Source organism: Physella acuta, unplaced genomic scaffold (genome assembly GCF_028476545.2).
Source record: "Physella acuta isolate Inbredline_101_S28 unplaced genomic scaffold, ASM2847654v3 ptg001040l, whole genome shotgun sequence".
NCBI classification, from domain to species: domain Eukaryota; kingdom Metazoa; phylum Mollusca; class Gastropoda; family Physidae; genus Physella; species Physella acuta.
This window is the reverse complement of record NW_026732557.1, coordinates 248,510-267,818: the sequence shown is the minus strand read 5'-3', so window position 1 is coordinate 267,818 and position 19,309 is coordinate 248,510. Positions and strand designations below refer to the sequence as shown.

At 35.5% G+C, this 19,309-nt stretch overlaps 2 protein-coding genes across 2 annotated transcripts in view; both read right to left on the bottom strand.

Annotated features, from left to right (window-relative positions):
* Positions 1 to 1,793: 1,793 nt before the first annotated feature.
* On the bottom strand, positions 1,794 to 8,532 carry LOC131954918 (uncharacterized). The gene is made up of 4 exons (XM_059318764.1): positions 8,471 to 8,532; positions 6,813 to 7,980; positions 4,231 to 4,329; positions 1,794 to 2,889 (listed from the first exon to the last, which is right to left on the bottom strand). Exons 2-4 carry the CDS (start codon positions 7,950 to 7,952, stop codon positions 2,629 to 2,631), a joined length of 1,500 nt encoding a protein of 499 aa, XP_059174747.1. The 5' UTR covers positions 7,953 to 7,980; positions 8,471 to 8,532; the 3' UTR covers positions 1,794 to 2,628.
* A 5,442-nt stretch (positions 8,533 to 13,974) lies between these two features.
* LOC131954927 (FMRFamide receptor) overlaps positions 13,975 to 19,309 on the bottom strand; it is a 62,691-nt gene continuing 57,356 nt past the window's right edge. The window contains exon 2 of the mRNA XM_059318774.1: positions 13,975 to 15,621. Coding sequence (XP_059174757.1) covers positions 14,452 to 15,612 — 1,161 coding nt within the window. The 5' untranslated portion in view covers positions 15,613 to 15,621 and the 3' untranslated portion in view covers positions 13,975 to 14,451. The remainder of the gene's footprint in view (positions 15,622 to 19,309) is intronic.

Sequence of the window (19,309 nt, the reverse complement as noted above, 5' to 3'; positions counted from 1 at the left end):
GCTAGATATCTAGCTGCTAGACCAAGTAAAAAAATCTAGATTACGAATATAGTAAAAATGATTACAAAATGTAAAAATGATTACAAAAATAAATCTATCCAAAATTTAAACATTCTGTATAAAAATAAAAGATGACGCCAAATAAAGTATGGTTTACAGTACTTCCGGTGAATTCCGGAAGTGTGTGACAGAGTTTGGCATTGTTTTACTGTTTTCTACTGCGATACGATTCCGGAATAATAACCGACGCTAAACTAAGGGATTACCAAATATTTTTCACCTAATATTATTTTAGTTGAAAATACCTTTCTCTTCGATTTCTTACTTTTTTTGTACGAAAAGCAAATGTTTTTTATTTCATTAGCTTCACTTTACTTCTTTTTCTTGTACCGGAAACTCGGTCAAAGTTTTTTAGATTGATGTACTTTAAAAAGTTGATTTGAAAATATGGTAATCAAAGTATAATTAAAATGTAATGTATTTTTGTACGCCACAGCTCGCGGGCCAGATAATAAAGCTCGGTGATGAGAATTTCTCATCAAGATAACGTTGATTATCGATTAATGTTAGTACTAATCTGCATGTCACAAGCTCTTTATAGTAGGGGTGGGGGGCGCTTGGGCGCAGACCATTGGGTGGGGGAGTGGGGGCGCCAACAGGGTTAGAATTTTTTTTAAAAGCTCATTCCTAGCTGCAATGTTGAATTATTTACAGTAAAAGTTTCATATATATATATATATATATATACATATATATATATATATATATATATATATATATATATATATATATATATATATATATATAGTAAAGGCGGCTGGGCATAGTGCTGACCACACTATCTCTTCATTTTCTTTTTTTGCTCAGTAAATTCTCAAAGGGAACCATCGCATTAGTGTTCTTTTCCCGGACTTTTCATTCTACATTTCCGGATATTTAAAAGTAACATTTCGGGGGAGATCAGAAAATTTGACTTGATTGCAATACATTTTTGACTGGATCCACAGTATTGAGGACAAATAGCCTAAATATCCCAGATCCTGAAGTGGTCTAGCGGTAGAGAGCCGGACTGATAACCGTAAGTCTCGAGTTCGAATCCGGGTTGAAGACAGTAGTACGTCCCTGAGTCTACCCAACTCTATCTCACGAAAGGGAAAGTAAAGGCGGCTGGGCATAGTGCTGAAACACGTGAACTTTAATTCTCTTGCCCCATAGACTTTCAGGTTTGAAAGGGAAATTTACTCCTTTATAAGGCTAGCATGACAGGGGAAAAGAAGCACTGGTCAGAACGGGTGGAGACAAGGGCGATTATATTGTCCAAACTTTAAGAACTTAAGAAAATCGTAACCAGGCTAGCCATATTTAAAATTAACTCATAAAACATGTGACTGTAAAATTAGAAAATTTAACCGAATTGTATCAACCAACTTTTTCCTTTATTTGATTTCCTTCTGCCGTGTGTGTTATATTGTTCTCCTTCCATCTCCGAGCCGTAGGATGAAACAAAAGTCACACCGCTTACTGATGGTGACAAGTTAAATTACACATTGTTTTAGAAAGCTCAAAACTTTTCTCGTTGCTGATTCAAAACTGAACGTCTTGCTCGAGAATTACATTAGTAAAATACCATCGAGTAATACCATCAAAAAGTACCACCGAGACTTACCATTTAAGACGTACCATTAATATGTACATTAAGTAGTACCATGAAGAAAACATAAAAGTAAACAAATGACCAAAATCCATACCAAGTGGGAAATTTTTTTTTTAATGAAAACAATAACATTGCCAGTTTTTTTAAAATCTAAATTTAAATGATGTATTTTATTCATACAATTAATTTTACAAAATATCATTTTAGCCGTACTGAGTAGCTCAAAAAATTGAATTATAAAAGACATTTTGGTTGTCAAAATCAAGAAATTAATGCAAATTAATTCAACACAGTATATAAGCACTCACATTTTCACCATTACTATGGGAGCGCCGATACTTTCCAAAATAGAACATCACTAATTCTAAACATTTTGCCATATTAAAAAAGAACGCCGTCTATTGCAACAAATACTACAAACGATAAATCATTTTACAAATTAGCCTACCTCATTACCCCATAAGATGTAGATTAACATTAAAAAAAATAATTTAAAAAACCACCTAGCGGCTAACTTAAGTCATTAGGATGCTTGATTAATTAAGAACATTCTTCGTTAATTTGTACTGCATGAAATTTCAGGAATAAAAATAGCTTATCGGCCTAAGATTTTGCCGAAATAAGCAGTAACAAATTAGCTATAAACAAAAGAATGTGAAAATAAAATTTCCTACTTTATTATTTCAGGTATTGTTTATTCTGAAAAACGTCTTTAGTGCGTAGCATTGTTCTACACATAACAATAACACACTAATTAAAAAATATATATAATTAGACTTTACCAAGATCTCAAATAATAAGATTGTCAATTTATTTTCATTTAAAAAAAAATAAAGTACATTTTTCTAGCCGAAAATCTAACAAAAAATTCATAGATTAATTAATGTATGGTTTAAAAAAAAGTGTGTCTTAATTAGGATTACTTTTAGCAGTTAGCTAACTAAACTCTAAAGACAGAATGTCAGCGTTTCGGTTTAATTATCGTCTAAACCCACATGCGGTTCGGGTTTCTCTACGGGTTCCGGGGATGGTTGGTGAGTACTCTCGTCAACACCCGTACCTTGCTTACTGCCCTTTCTTGCTTTGTCATCGTTCGGTCCTTTTTTCGGTCCTAGTTTCTGACCCCTAGCGATCGACCCGCGCGTTTTATTCACCGAGGGAGACCGTTCTCGCTTATCTTCCTTGTGTGGTGGTATTGATACTTTCCGGGTTTGATGTTTTCCGTCTTTGGAATTCTGAAATAAAAAAATAAAACCAGCTTGTCAAATACGGCTCACAGAGACTCAAGTAATATAATATATATATATATATATATATATATATATATATATATATATATATATATATATATATATATATATATATATATATATATATTATATAGGCCTATATATGTAAGAAAGAGTTAGTAATAATGACCGTGTATTACAAATATAGATTTTTTTCCTTTTGTTATTTAACTACTAGACTTTTAAAAATTATCGGATTGTAGAGCTGTATCTAATCAATTAACACCCTCTATCAAACAAGCGGTATAACGCATTGTACCCCCGAAATACAATGGTAATGTTATGAAGCGTTTGATTTGTTAGAACATGATTACGTCAAGATCCCTTATCTGGCCCATTATCTCACGATGTAGAGGTCAGGCCGCTGTCCCTAATCACACCCAACCTACCATAAACCTATTGCACTCACACCCAACCTACCATAAACCTATTGCACCCACACCCAACCTACCATAAACCTATTGCACCCACACCCAACCTACCATAAACCTATTGCACCCACACCCAACCTACCATAAACCTATTGCACCCACACCCAACCTACCATAAACCTATTGCACCCACACCCAACCTACCATAAACCTATTGCACCCACACCCAACCTACCATAAACCTATTGCACTCACACCCAACCTACCATAAACCTATTGCACTCACACCCAACCTACCATAAACCTATTGCAACCACACTCAACCTACCATAAACCTATTGCACCCACACCCAACCTACCATAAACCTATTGCACCCACACCCAACCTACCATAAACCTATTGCACCCACACCCAACCTACCATAAACCTATTGCACTCACACCCAACCTAACATAAACCTATTGCACTCACACCCAACCTACCATAAACCTATTGCACTCACACCCAACCTACCATAAACCTATTGCACTCACACCCAAGCTACCATAAACCTATTGCACTCACACCCAACCTACCACAAACCAAATGCACTCACACCCAACCTAACCATAAACCTATTGCACTCATACCCAACCTACCACAAACCTTCCGCACACAAATATATCCAACCTACCACAAACCTATTTCACTAAACTACAACCAACTTGCATTGTACATGATTCACCTCAACTCACGCTATTCTACTTAGCTCACCTCAACCTAACTCACGCTATTCTACTTAGCTCAACTCAACTCACGCGCTTCTACTTAGCTCAACTCAACTCACGTGCTTCAACTGAGCGCACATCAACTTACGCTCTTCTACTGAGCTTACCTTACCGGCCACCCCCCCCCCCCCACACCAACACAACTCACCCTCTTCATATTAGGATGCACGTAGTTCTGCAGGGTCAGCGACAACTTTCGGTACATGGTCTTCGGCTTTTCTTCTTCCTCGTGATCATCGTCTAAGGGCTGGCAACAAACGAGGTCGACAATAACTTTTGGGAAACACCATTTGATGGGGGTAGGGGACGGTGTGGTCGGGGGGTAGATCACACGATTGAAAGGTTCGAGTTTATTTCGTGTATGTATCAGTTGCATGGACATAGCAAGCATTGCTTGCAGTGGTGTAGACAGGAATTGGTCAAGGGAAAGGGTTCTATATATATATATATATATATATATATATATATATATATATATATATATATATATATATATACTAGCTGCATCCCGTGCTCCGCCACGGTAAATCTTTTTTAAATGTACCAACTTGGGAACAGGACAAAACTAAACACAACACAAACGAACGGAAAAAAAAAACACAAACGAAAAAACAAACACAACACTCATAACATAAACACAATTTAAATGCAATCATAAAGGCATATTGCTCACAGTCTAGCCCTTAGCGCCAAATCGCGCCCTTTCCGGTGATTTGCACCCCCCTCAAACTTTCGATTTGCACCCCTGCCCCCCCCCCCCGCCCTAAAACTTTCGATTTCCACCACCCCCCTGCCCTCGCAAATTTTTTCCAACCCACTTTGGCGCCCCCTAAGGTTGGCACCCGGGGACATATGCCCCCCCCCCTCGCTACGCCTCTCCTATAAAACCCCTAGCTTGTCCGCAAACCGAAAGATAGAATAATAATTAGTAAACAGTATAAATAATAGGCAGTATTTTAAATATCCGTGTTTTACCTACAATATTTCACTTTATCCATTCACGCATTTTTTCCCAGTACTTTAAATTTTAAAAAATTACAATAGAGTTTCATAACTAAAACCATTGCGCACCGAAAGAACGTGATGACGCGTCTATAATAGTGCTTAATAGTTGATTAAAAATTATAAGTAGTAAACATTACATTCAGTAAATAAAATAAATAAAAAATAGCCTTTTATCAATCAATGCTAATTATAATATTCCAACAATAATTTACTCTTACACGTCTGCATAATTTGCATTCACATTTTGCTAATTATATTATTCCAACAATTATTCCGTCTTGCAGATTTTGCATTCACATTTTTAGCGTGAGTTCAATTTATTTTTTAAAATACCTCCCTTGGCAAAATTACTAAACAGTTTAATTAGATTTTTCTAACCTACAGCTATTATGTTATTAAAATTTATCCACTTTCTCTAGGAATATTAACGAAAACGATATTTGACATTGATCCTTTTAATATGTTTTAGCAATGTGCATGTATTTAATATTATGTTATTAAAATGTATCCACTTTCTCTAGGAATATTAACGAAAACGATATTTGACATTGATCCTTTTAATATGTTTTAGCAATGTGCATGTATTTAATATTCTCTTTACGTTATGCAAAATTGTACAAACAGTGGAAATTATAAAATAGCTCTATGTCGTTATATAAACAAACCCTACTCTAATACTTATAATAAGACACTGCAGTGCACTCAAAAGCACTGCATGGTGCATAATTTACTTTTATGGTTCCAAAATCTATTGCAATGACGGACGGACAGACACAGCCCGCTTATATTATATATATATATATATATATATATATATATATATATATATATATATATATATATATATATATATATATATATAAATATAAATATATATATATATATATATATATATATATATATATATATATATATGTGTGTGTGTGTGTGTGTGTGTGTATGTGTATAGGCAGGGGGTTAACGGTGTATATATGGTGAGTTATAACGCCCCATGGACCCCCAAAATAACAATTCCTCTTCTGCCTACGCCACTGCTGTCATGGGCTTGAAGTAGTCGGAGAAATTAAATGCGGATAGCCATAGAACATATTTCAATTCTTGGTTTTATGCCAGGTTTACATAAATTCTATTCAATTTGTTCGAACTATTCCCAAGTATATAACTCATTACTCAACAGATTCTCAATATTTGAAATGTATGTATAGGTATATTTTATCTCATCGGTTATCTCAAAGTTAGTTTAAGGAGTAATTTATAAAAAAAAATAATTTTAGAATTACTGAGCAAAAAATGTTAATCGTACCAAAATTTCAGGACAAGCTAAATAAGGGAAATAGAATTGTCAAAACACCATTAGATGCAAGTTTGTCTTTAACATAAAACCCTGGCATTTTGTATTTCTTCTAGGAATAAAAAGCCATAATTACAACGGAAATGTTGTGTCTTCTGGGAACAAAAAGTCATACTTACAACAGCAATGGTGTGTCTTCTAGGAATAAAAAGCCATACTTACAACAGCAATGGTGTGTCTTCTAGAATAAAAAGTCATACTTATAACAGCAATGGTGTGTCTTCTAGAATAAAAAGCCATACTTACAACAGCAATGGTGTGTCTTCTAGAATAAAAAGTCATACTTATAACAGCAATGGTGTGTCTTCTAGGAATAAAAAGCCATAATTACAACAGCAATGGTGTGTCTTCTAGGAATAAAAAGCCATACTTACAACAGCAATGGTGTGTCTTCTAGAATAAAACTCAGCCATCTCAGGCAAGATGTACTCCTTGTTAAAGCACCTGTAGATTAAACGCATGAACTCCACGCGAAATCTTAGGTTAGTTATCAGGTAGATGTAAAAGTTGAAGGTGAAATGAGATATCCGGACCTCCTCTGCGATTTCCGCCACCAACTCGTATTTCCGGTAACGCTCGAGCTCTTCGTCGGTGGGGTTGAAGCTATTTTTAAGGCAGTACACGTTGTAGAGGCTTTTGGCGAACGTATCCGGGAGAGTGGTGCATATCTGGTAAACTGACACCGCCAGGAGGGTGATGGTGGTTGTTGTGGTGCTGACTTTTCTTTTAGTACCACGCATGGTTTCGGCGTTAGCTAGGCGGGCCATTTGCCGTATGAGAAAACAATCCATAACGAGGACACATATGGAGATAACTCCGAACGAAAATCCTTCCGTGATGTACGTGAATATTCCGAAAACGGAAATATCCTCCCCTTCGTCGTACTCTTTTTTGAGTGCACAGTACGTTCTAGTAATATTTTTCCTGATATCTAGTTCAGTAGTCAAAAACCAAAAATACGACTGGGGACAATTCCAAATAAGCAAAAACACAATAAACCCGGTAATCACCATTTTCGACCTCTCTTCCGTGCAGTAAATGTTCCGTTGAAACGGATAAAAAACAGAAATATATCTCTCTACAGTAAAACCGAGGCCTAAATAAGTCGACAATTGCTGTCCAGCGTTAAGCAACGTTGGAAATATAAAACAAGTCACAGCTGTGTTCATAATACACACTTCCCAAACGGAATGGAGGTCTTTGAGCATGTTTAGCAAAAGAGCCAAGATATCGCTAAGGGCTAGACCAGCCATGTATAACCCAGACACATGCCACAAGGCCGGTCTTCGCCACAGTATAAAACACATGATATTAGACGGCAGCCCAATCGAGACTAAAACGATTGTTGCGTACTTATTGATTGCTAATTGCATTGGATACATTACAATCTTCTTCATCTCTGCCACTATCACCCTGGGCGTGTTGTTTTGGGTGGTTCGAATGGTTGGCAGGGTGAAATCGTCTGTGATCATCGCGGTTGATTGCGTGGTCGAGAAAGGATCGAAATCCACCATTTTTGTTTTGTGGTAGATAAACCTTAAGCTGGAATAAATAAATACTTTTCAATAAAAAAAAAAAACTAAAAAAAAAACTACTTCACAAAACATACAGGTTTTAATAACTTTCTATGGAAAAAAATGGAGCAAGTATTTATCGATAGAAACTCAACTTGGTCAAAACCACACTTCAACGTTATACTACATTTAAAACAATGGTATACAACATTTTGTTGTTCTTGCATATCATCCACACAGCATTTATCCAATACAAATGTTGTGGATGTGTACATTTTGGGGCTGTTTCCTACAGTAAAAATTCAGTAAATATAACCTAGATCTACATCATTAACTTGTAACTTGTATTTTATGTAGGCCTATACTCTATACGCAGAAGATATAGAATATACTTATATAGGTCATATATAGATTTTACTATATATCTATATATATATGTGTGTGTTTGTGTAGATATGTATCTTATGTAGGCTTTGTAGCTTCGTACTTATCATACTGAAAAATACAAGTTTACTCACAATATCAAATGATTAAAAACATCTTTGTTTTATAAGTTCGTGGTGCATCTAGATCACGCCGGAAACTCAAATTCTTTTGGTGCTGCTTCGTGCGCGACTACAGCAAAACTAGTGTATGGGTTTTCAAAGGTAATAACAAAAGCATGCAAACAAAAACGATGTTAGTAGGCTATATGTTAACATGCATTAAACAGAAATATATGTTCTAACCAACGTACTTTTTTGTTTGTGTTAGTAGTTTAGTAATATAAAAGCGTTTGTAGTAAAGATACATTCAAAATGTAGTTTAAATAATAGTTCTTCTTAAATGTCTTCACATATTTATTTTTAAACGGCCAATGTGAAAAAAGGCCTCCGTGCCTATTATTGTTACCGTTATTGAATACATTGAAATTAAAACTACATTGCGTTAATGAGAGTGACCCTATATATATAATTATCATAAAATGATAAATAGCTGTATTGTTTTTTGGTGTGTGCATTCTAGCTTCCGAGTAGCCATTTACTAAAGCTAACTATTTAAAACAAGATTAAATTGTTTTTTTCAGTAGTACTGTTTTAAAAATGTATGCAATACAATTTGAATATACAGAATTTCTGTTCTAATTTGAGGCTGTATTTATGTTTACGTTAGATAATTCATCTGTTAATTTCCTCGTAATGTTTTCATCGTTTCAAACTCAAAAACACACACTTTGATTGTCTATGTAATCAGTTCTGCAATTATTACAAGCTATTCATTAGTTCGCAAAGTCTGTTTGCTTTATTTGGGTTTGTGGAAAATCCTCTTACTCAAATTTGAACGACTTCTAATGCATTGATTTTGTTTTGATTCTTGTCTTAAGAAACATATTTTCAATGCATCTCGCTGTTTACGTTAACAGGAAAGTCGTATCTAAAATTAATTTGCTCCCCAATGAAAACAATCGCTAGAAGTTTTTCACACGAGTTTACAATCGGTTTTCTTGTAGATCTGTGGACGTTTTTCAATTGCAGTTATGCAATCTACGATACAAAAAAAAAGGTTTAAGCAAACTACCTGACTCAACAAATAACATAATAAACAAACACTATGTCTGATATGATATTTCTTAACAAGAACAACTTCGAGAAATAATAACAAAGGGAAGCAATAGCAAAAAAATGATGCTTAAATAAATAAAAATGGCTATTTCCCTTAGTTTTATATCTTTACAAGGTTGACGCATCATTCTGAATTTAACCTTTTTTTTTTCACTGGCTTTTTGGAATGCTTTCTTTATTACCACAAACTTACCACATGCCTTTTGGCTTGTGGTACATATATGACATATGGGGTCGTCCATAAACTGAACGGAAAGGGTTCGGAATTTTGTTACGTATTGTGAGGACTGGGAGGGTAAGCTTCATCAAGTGTAAAGACACTCTCTTTCATTTTAACCAGTGACGTAAAAAAAAACCCTGAATTTTTAGCAATTATTTACGTTCTTAAAAAGGCTTTCTTTTTTAAATAATAAAAAAAAAATATTAGTATATTCAATGTGGTTTTAGAAGGAAATCAATGTTTTAAAATTATTGCCAGGGGCGGATTAAGGCTGAGCGGGGCCCCCGGCTGAAATTTTTTGGGGGCCCCATATATATATATATATATATATATATATATATATATATATATATATATATATATATATATATATATATATATATATATATATATATATATATATATATATATGGTTTTCCCAGAAAATGTTTGCATATAGCTCAAATAAGGAGAATTTTAGCCTTCGTCGAGGGCTTTGAGTCAAACCGGTAGTTTTCCCAAAAAGCTAAGCTATTTACAAAGGTGCATGCAAAAAAATAGCCAAAAGTACAAATTGTAAGCTCCCATAAATCACAAAGATTATTTAGGGAAATACGACTGGTCAATTTTGACTACTTTACGAAGTTTTCTCAGATATGCCGAGTTTTTATGACACTCTTAGGCGTTCTTCTACCACATCAAAAAATATCAAGGGGGGGACGGGGGGACATTCGGCAAAAAAATAAATATTCGTTATAGATCTCAAATAAGGAGAATTTCACTCGCGGTCATCTTTTAGCCCTCATTGAGGGCTTTGAGTCAAACCGACAGTTTTCACAAACGGCATAGCCATTTATAAAAGGGCATGCAAAAAATTAGCCAGATCTACAGACGGTAAGCGCCCGAATATCTTTGTTGAAATGACCCTCTGTTTTTTCCCATAAAATACAAAGATTATATAGGGAAATACGACTGGTCAGTTTTGACCACCTTACGAAGTTTTCGCAGATATGCCGAGTTTTTATGACACCCCTAGGCGTTCTTCTATATATAATAGATGCCTGGGTAGGAGGTGATGACGGGTGGTATTTATACGTAACTGTGTGCAAGTGTTTGAACTTTTGAAAAAAAAATTAAGCTTGTGATGCAAACATTAAAACTTTAGTTTTTATAGTGAAAACCAACAATGAGGTCGTAAATTTGGGGGCTCCTAAAAATCGGGGGCCCCTAGCTGCAACCCTTTCAGCACCCCCTTAATCCGCCACTGGGCAGAATCATCGGAAAGGCGTGTTGTCGTTTATGAGTGACCCCCATTCCACGTGACATCTGCCACAGGAAATGCCAACTGACTATTACTATCATTATAAAAACACATCGTTTCTCTATGTCACTTGGCAAGTGCCTGCCCTTTTTCTATGAGAGTACTCCTCCCATTATTAAACCAATAAGTCTTAACAAGTTATTGCCAGAGCAACATTTAGATGAAAATAGCCCAGAGGCGTAGCGACCTTCCCGGCGCCCGGGGACAAACGTTCGATTTGCACCCCCCCCCCCCCCCCCCCCACTCTCGAACTTTTGATTTGCATCACCCGCTCTCAAACTTTCAATTTGTTTTTCCAACCCATTTTGGCGCCCCCCCCCCCAAGGTCGGCGTCCGGGGACATATGTTCCCCTCGCCCCCCCCCCCCCCCCCTCTGAAATAGCTACGTAAAGGGAAGTATTCAATCTGTTCTTGATACGCTTTCATTTTGAAAAAATAAACAGTACGAATAGCTAATTAACATAATATGCTTATATCATTATTATATGTTAATCGTAAAAACAATTTTAATAATTCTATATAAATAAATGAAATCATTTGCCAAAGAATAGCCATTATTTGCGATTCTTTTAAAATGATTTTGTAAGTTAAAAGTTTTTCAATACTTGATGTAGTTATCTGAGAATAAAGTTGTAACTTAATTAATTATTTAAATGATTAAAGATAGATAATGTATTTGATAATTAAGTCGGACACTACCAAATGAATTATTATTACCTTTTTAAATGTTTAAAATAAATAAAAACATGTATTTAAAAAATGCTGTAGATATAGATGTTTGAAATGAAAGAATGTTTGATTTGATGTGTCTCATTGTAATCAATATAACTTTTCCGGTTGCTTAAAATTTGTGTCCTTTTAATTTTCTGTTATCCCAAATTTATTTCAGTTCTACTTAAAAGCCCAAACCCCCTCAGCCCACCTCGCCGATGGAAAAAAAATTCCTTGAATCATCATTTAATTACACATTTGTTAATTACACATTATTGTAAATCTGTATCAGTCCTCACAAGCCGATGATGAAAACTGTAATACTACAGCGAACATGCAAGGCAAACTGCCGCTGTTAATTACATGTCTGCGGCGAAAAAAAAAAGAAAAAAAAAGATCGGATGTGTAGTTTAATCCATCTCATGGGATCAAGACATACAAGCGATACCACTTTTAAATAACGTTGTAAACATGACAACAGCCTAATGCATTTGGCGTGCGACTGCGCATGACTGACTAAGAGAATGTTGGCATCCAATGCCATACACACTATTTTAAACAAAAATTATAGTTAAACTCCATGCTTTTTCATCCTCAAGCCTGCTTTGCTCTCTTTTAAAATTTTCTCTAAAAAAATTTTTTTTTCCTTTTTTACTTTCTCGTATATACGAAGTATATAGAGAAAGTCTTGTAATCGTGCAAAAAAAAAATCGAGATTTTTACAAAATCTCGACGTTTTACACCTCACTGATACGGAAAAACATAATTTTGCAATCTTGTTCGTATGTCTGTGTCCGTCTGTGTGTGTGTGTGTGTGTGTCTGTCTGTGTGTAAACACGATATCTTGAGTACCGTTACAGCTAGGTTGATGAAATTTCATATATAAGTATTTTATCAAAATCGTAAGTAAATGATCTAATTTTCTACCTTCTATCAAATTTTGAGTAATTTCCGTTGACCGGAAGTACTAATTTACGCTATTTCCTATTTCTCAAAAAAAAAAAAACGCTTGTAAATTTATAAAGTACTAATAATCTTTTTTTCTATGAGATTCTTTTCTATTTTTAAAAGTTTAAGTAATAAAAAATCATGTCTATATTCCAAGTTATATAAGAATATTCGAGAAAGTTTTGGGGAGATCACTACAGGTTTATTTCGAATCCGGTTTTTTTGTGTGAATGTTTCCAGTGTTCATTTTTATTTGTACTGTAAAACGGTATGGGGAACGGCTTCACATGTGTTTTTTAAATAAGGTACCCACATAATCTGTTGAACGTGTTCTGTAAAACGGGTACACATGTGGTATGAGGAACGGTTTCACATGCTCTGTCTGGATAGGGCACCCACACAATCTGTTGAACGTGTTCTGTAAAACGGGTTCCCGTATATTCTGTAAAACGGGAACCCATGTACTCTGTAGATCAAATTCTCAAAAGGCTGGAACCCATGTGTTTTATATAACGGAACAGGTTCACTTATATTCGGGTACCCATGTACTCAGTAAAACGGGTACCCCTGTACTCCGTAGAACAGTTACCCTTGTGTTCTGAAGAACGGAAACCCATATGATCCATATAACAGAAGAGGCTCAAGTATATTCGGGCACCCATGTACTTAGTATAACGGGTACCCTTGTACTCCAATGTAGAGTTACCCGTGTGTTCTGAAGAACGGGAACCCATGTTTTTTACTCACCAAATGCCTTTTATTTCACTCCGTTTAAAAACTTGAATATCTTGTTGCAAATCTGTGACACTTAGTATATGGGAAACAACCAGTAGTATATTTGCGTAACAGTTATTTCCCTTAGATGCAGTTATAAATAGTTATTTTGACTTGCTATTTTATTTTTAACATCGAAAATGGGCACAGGTTTTATCTGGAGAGTTGGTTGATTTGGTAGAGCGGATTTATGGAAAGAATAATATAATATGGAAGGAGTAGGAATTTATTTTCATAAACAGCAGCATTACATTGAACTATTAAGATTTGTATAAGGAGAGAAAATTATAATGTGTAGCGTCATTTTAAAATGGATCTTGTGAGTATTTTTTTTTACATAAATTGACATGAAATTTATGTTTGTTGAATATCTCCCTCCCTGCATTCACCCCCCCCCCCCCCTCATCACTATTACCCTTAAATATATCTGTTTCATATTCTCCTTACAACATAATGTTCACACAACTCTAACGATATGTACATATAAGTTTATTTATCTAACATGTTATTAAGTATATAACAACCATATTTTTAAAGCGACAAGTATTTAAAAACAAAAAAAACAACAAAACAAAAATCGCAGCAACATTTGATCCGTGTAAACTAAAACAGATTGTTAGTGTGTTAGTTTTATCAGGTTTAGTTCTAATTGAGTCACAGGCACCCAGAGAAATTCTTCAGTAAACAATGATCAGCATATACATTAAATTAATAACCAGTTCAATGATACAATTGTTTTTTACATATGTGAGGTTGATTTACATTTGAATAATGACAGGTCATGCATACGTGTTGCAGATGTGTTTTTATTTTTTAAATATAAGTATTTACATTCACGATCTGAATTTGTTAGTGTATAATTAGCGGCACAATTCAAATCACGTTGTTATATTCTGCGAATAAATAAACCGCAGTAGAAATGTTAGCGATACATTTTAAAGCGCGTTACAATAGCGTCTCGCCGTTGTTGCCGTTCTTAACACTATGGTTGTTGCCGTTGGTACACGTCCAGTTTCTAGAGAGTTCTGTGGCTCTGACGCTAGTCCTTAGACTGGTGTAGTTGGTAGGCAAGCTTAAGGCCAACTTGCTGAAAGGTTTGATGAAAAGTTTCTTCAGCTCCTGACGGAACATCTTCCCCGTGATGACGTAGATGAAGAAGTTAAACGCGTAGTGGGTGATACCGTACTCTTTCAGGATGCTCAGGGTCAACAGGTACGTGAAATGTATCTTCACCGCACGGGGTTCGCTTTTTTCGAAATCGCTGGGGTTGATGTAAAACTCCAAGTTCAAAGCGTAGACGACTGTAACGGGAAGCGTGGTGATGATGTGGTAAAACGACACAGCCAGCAGCATTAAGGTTGTCGCGGCAGTCCGCTGAGGAGAGCCTTGAGTGGACTGCTCCGTTTGGGACAGTCTTCGGAGTTCACGGATGACAAAGATGTTTAAGACTAACACAGCAATCGGCACAATAAAAAATGCCAGCACTTCGACGCACAGATTGTAAATATTATAAATGGAGCTGGCATTCCCTTCCTGTACATGTTCTCTGAGATTGCAATCATACTCGATTGTGCCGCTTACGTTTTTAGTGTCCAACGTATAGAAGTACCCATGGGGGGCGGCAAGACACAACATGGCGAAAGTAAGGCACGCGATAACGATTTTGGCTCTTTTAATGGTGCAGTACTTTTCTCGTTTGAACGGGTGGCATATTGAGATGTACCTCTCCGTTGTGAAACCCAGAACGAAGAACAAGGATATGTACTGCGGGGCTAAGCTAATGATGGGGTAGAACTCACAGACGAATGGGTGGTTCAGCACTTTTTCCTCCCAGGTCGTATGTATCTCAAAGATTATGTGCAGGATAAGAAAAATCAGATCATTCAGGGCCAAGGCCGCTAAGTAGTAACCGGAAGAGTTTCTCATTCTCCTTTGCATCCAGACGATGAAAGAGAGGATGTTGCCCATCAGACCGACGACGACGATGATGGGTGTGACGTACTTGTCGATGGCTAAGGCGGCTGGGTATTCGTATTTCAGGTACCATAATGCGTCATAGGTACTACCGTTGGTGGCGTTAGAGGCTTCGGTCGTGTTCAACTCCATCCTCGTCTCCTGGAAACAAATAGAAAACAGGAGTAATTAGTTCAAGTAATACAGTAATTATGTATAGCAAAAGCTGGTCTAACACACACACACACAAACACACACACACACACACATATATATATATATATATATATATATATATATATATATATATATATATATATATATATATATATATATATATATATATATATATATATATATATATATACCTATTATACATACAGCAAATATATATACATACATATATGTATATATATATTATATATATAAATATATATATATATATATATATATATATATATATATATATATATATATATATATATATATATATATATATATATATATATATATATATATATATATTGGCGAAGTGAGTAGAACACTACTAAGCTTACTAGATATCATTCATGTTAACCAGATCGCAAGCAAACGCATTAGACATCAATGATTTCACACAATAAAACAATTAAGTTCACTCAATCTGTTTATATTAGCCTAGTAATTCAGTGAGTAGTAAAAAAAGAATATATGTGGCCCTGCTTGTCTAATCATCCGAACTTGGACAAACAAAAATAAGATGAAACATATAGTTTTTAATGGAAAGATTCCTTTAAATCAGTAATTCTTTTTGCTAACTTAAATAACAACCAAACTTGATCTAAATGTTGATCTGTAATCAAAATCTACTTTTGTCTTGTTTTTTTCTTTTCTATGTCTTCAACGAAGTTTTATTATTAAAGTATCAACATGACGAAAACCGAATCACCAATAACAACTAAAAAAAAACTTGACTTTGATATCTAGTTGTTTTGAAGGCATTAGTAACGTACTTTTCACTAAGTTTTTTAATAAAAGAAACCTTGAATCACCGTCGGTGTTTTGGCTACGATAAATAAAAAAATCTGGACAATTTTTTTAAATGACGTCACAGCACTGAGAATTACATCACAGACATGAATGGGGGTGGTGGGTAGGGAGTGGACAGAGCCGGAAATTGCCGGAAGAGGAATATAGTGCAGATGGGAACACTTAGACCGTGGGATATGTTTTTGTCGCCAGGGTGGTTTAATGGTCACGTGTTTCTACACGGCTAATTGCCAGCTATTTCATACGGCTAATTACCGGCTACTTTACAAGGCCTATTGCCGGTTAATTTACAGGGTAATTATCGGCTATTTTATACGGCTAATAGCCGGCTACTTTACAAGGCTTATTGTCGGTTAATTTACACGGTAATTACCGGCTATTTTCTACGGCTAATTGCTAGCTACTTTACACGACCTATTGCCGGTTAATTTACACGGTATCCGGCTGTTTCATACGGATAATTACCAGCTATTTTATACAACAAATACCGGCTGCTTAAAACGGCTAACTACCTGCTACCCTTTACATCGCTATTTTCCGGTACTTTATACGACTAATTGCTGTCTAATTTAACTGTTAATTACCTGGTACTTAAAATGGCTCATTTACTGCAGATTTCGCCTCTAATTATCGATTACTTTGTACGGCTAATAGCCGGTTATTTTGAATGATAATTTCCAGATAATGTTATCAAAGCCCAAAAGCCGACAACGTCCAATCTTTTTTAACAACCAGACCACATTCGTTAAGTCTCTAGCCTATTCTTTTTAATTAAAAAAAATCCAGTTTTTTCTCTTAAAATGAACGATTTTAAAAGTTTGAAATAAAAAAAAAAAATTGCGCGTGTTGAAAAAAATCTTTTGTTTTGATTAGACTCGATGTTGATTGATTATAATTCATATTTTTTTGGTATAAATAAAGTGCTTTCTGAATTGAAAATTCTGAAGTGCGTTATTAAAATGTGTTAAAATGTACTAATAATTTATTAATACGTGCCTTCCCGAGCTAGTGTTTAAGACTTTTTCTCCCGTGGGGAGGGTACTTGAAAGAGATGCCTGAAAAAAACTCTGGTTGCCTCCACACGTACAATCAGGTTAAGGCAGTTTGTTCCAGGTTTTGGTAGGAGAGATGATTGGTTCTTGTGATAATAACAAATCAGTTCCTAAAAATGTTGCAAATGTCTTTAGGAATCCTTCTCAAGAGTACATTCCCGTCTTAAGGGTTAAAACACAGATGTTAAACACACCTCAAACACTTTTAACAAAACACTGACACATCCCCACATTTGTAACAAAACATAGATATATCCCCACACTTGTAACAAAACATAGACACATCCCCACTTTTATAACAAAACATAGACACATCCCCACATTTGTAACAAAACATTGACACATCCCCAAACTTGTAAAAAAACATTGACACATACCCCACATTTGTAACAAAACATAGACACTCCCCACATTTGTAACAAAGCATTGACATACCCCCACATTTGTAAAAAAAAACATAGATACACCCCCACACTTGTAACAAAACATAGCCACATCCCCAACACTTGTAACAAAACATAGCCACATCCCCAACACTTGTAACGAAACATAGCCACATCCCCAACACTTGAAACAAAACATATACACATGCCCACACTTGTAACAAAACATTGACACATGCCCACATTTGTAACAAAACATTGACACACCCCCATATTTGTAACAAAACATAGACACATCCCCACATTTGTAACAAAACATAGACACATCCCCACATTTGTAACAAAACATAGACACATCCCCCACATTTGTAACAAAACAAAGACACATCCCCACATTTGTAACAAAACAAAGACACATCCCCACATTTGTAACAAAACATAAAGACATCCCCACATTTGTAACAAAACATAGACACATCCCCACATTTGTAACAAAACATAAAGACATCCCCACATTTGTAACAAAACATAGACACACCCCCACATTTGTAACAAAACATAGACGACTTCAAACACCTCGCCCCACCCCCTCCCCCCCCCCCCCCCCCCACACACACAACACTTGCAGCCAAACCTAACAACATTTTTAAAACAAACAGGAATTACACAAGACACAACGTACATTCTCTGGGTACGTTTCTCAGCCCAAATCTCTTAAGATAAGTCTCTGAAGTTAGTCCCCCCTCGACAGGGACCATTCCTCACGGTCACACACACAATCACATCTTCACAAATATGTGGTAGAAGTTATAACAAACAACAACTCAGACATTTTTAAAACCAGGTTAAAGGTCAAACATTTAGGGGTGTAGAGCAGGTTGACCTTCAACTTGGTAAGGTCAATAGGTAGACCAGTGTCTAGGTGATGACATGTCATTATTTAACATAGACAGGAGGAGATCGGGTTTGGTCAGAGTTAAAGTTAAACACTAAACACACAAGTTATGGTCCTTTGCAGATACTTTTTCAGAGATGCCAGTGCAGGGCCTGGCAGGGGCGGCTAGTATATATATATATATATATATATATATATATATATATATATATATATATATATATATATATATATAACTTTGTTTGTCTTGATATTATACGCGGTTTCTTAAAACCTTATACTAAACATATTACAGACTACATAACCATACACATAGTACTTACACAACCTATACTGAACAAACCCCAACCCCACAAGTCTACCCCCCACCCCACCCCAATAAACCCATTCTGTACCTGTAGCTATAAATCGCTACTTACCTGCTAATTGCATAGATCTACAAAGATCAGACATTTTGTTTTGATCTGATAAGTGGAACCACTTGGACTAAG

Coding starts and splice junctions, on each gene's coding strand:
- LOC131954918 (XM_059318764.1), bottom strand. CDS start 7,952: ATGGTGGATTTCGATCCTTTCTCGACCACGCAATCAACCGCGATGATC. Junction 4,330..6,812: donor GAAGACACACCATTGCTGTT/GTAAGTATGGCT, acceptor GTTTGTTGCCAG/CCCTTAGACGATGATCACGA. Junction 2,890..4,230: donor TGCATCCTAATATGAAGAGG/GTGAGTTGTGTT, acceptor TTTTTATTTCAG/AATTCCAAAGACGGAAAACA.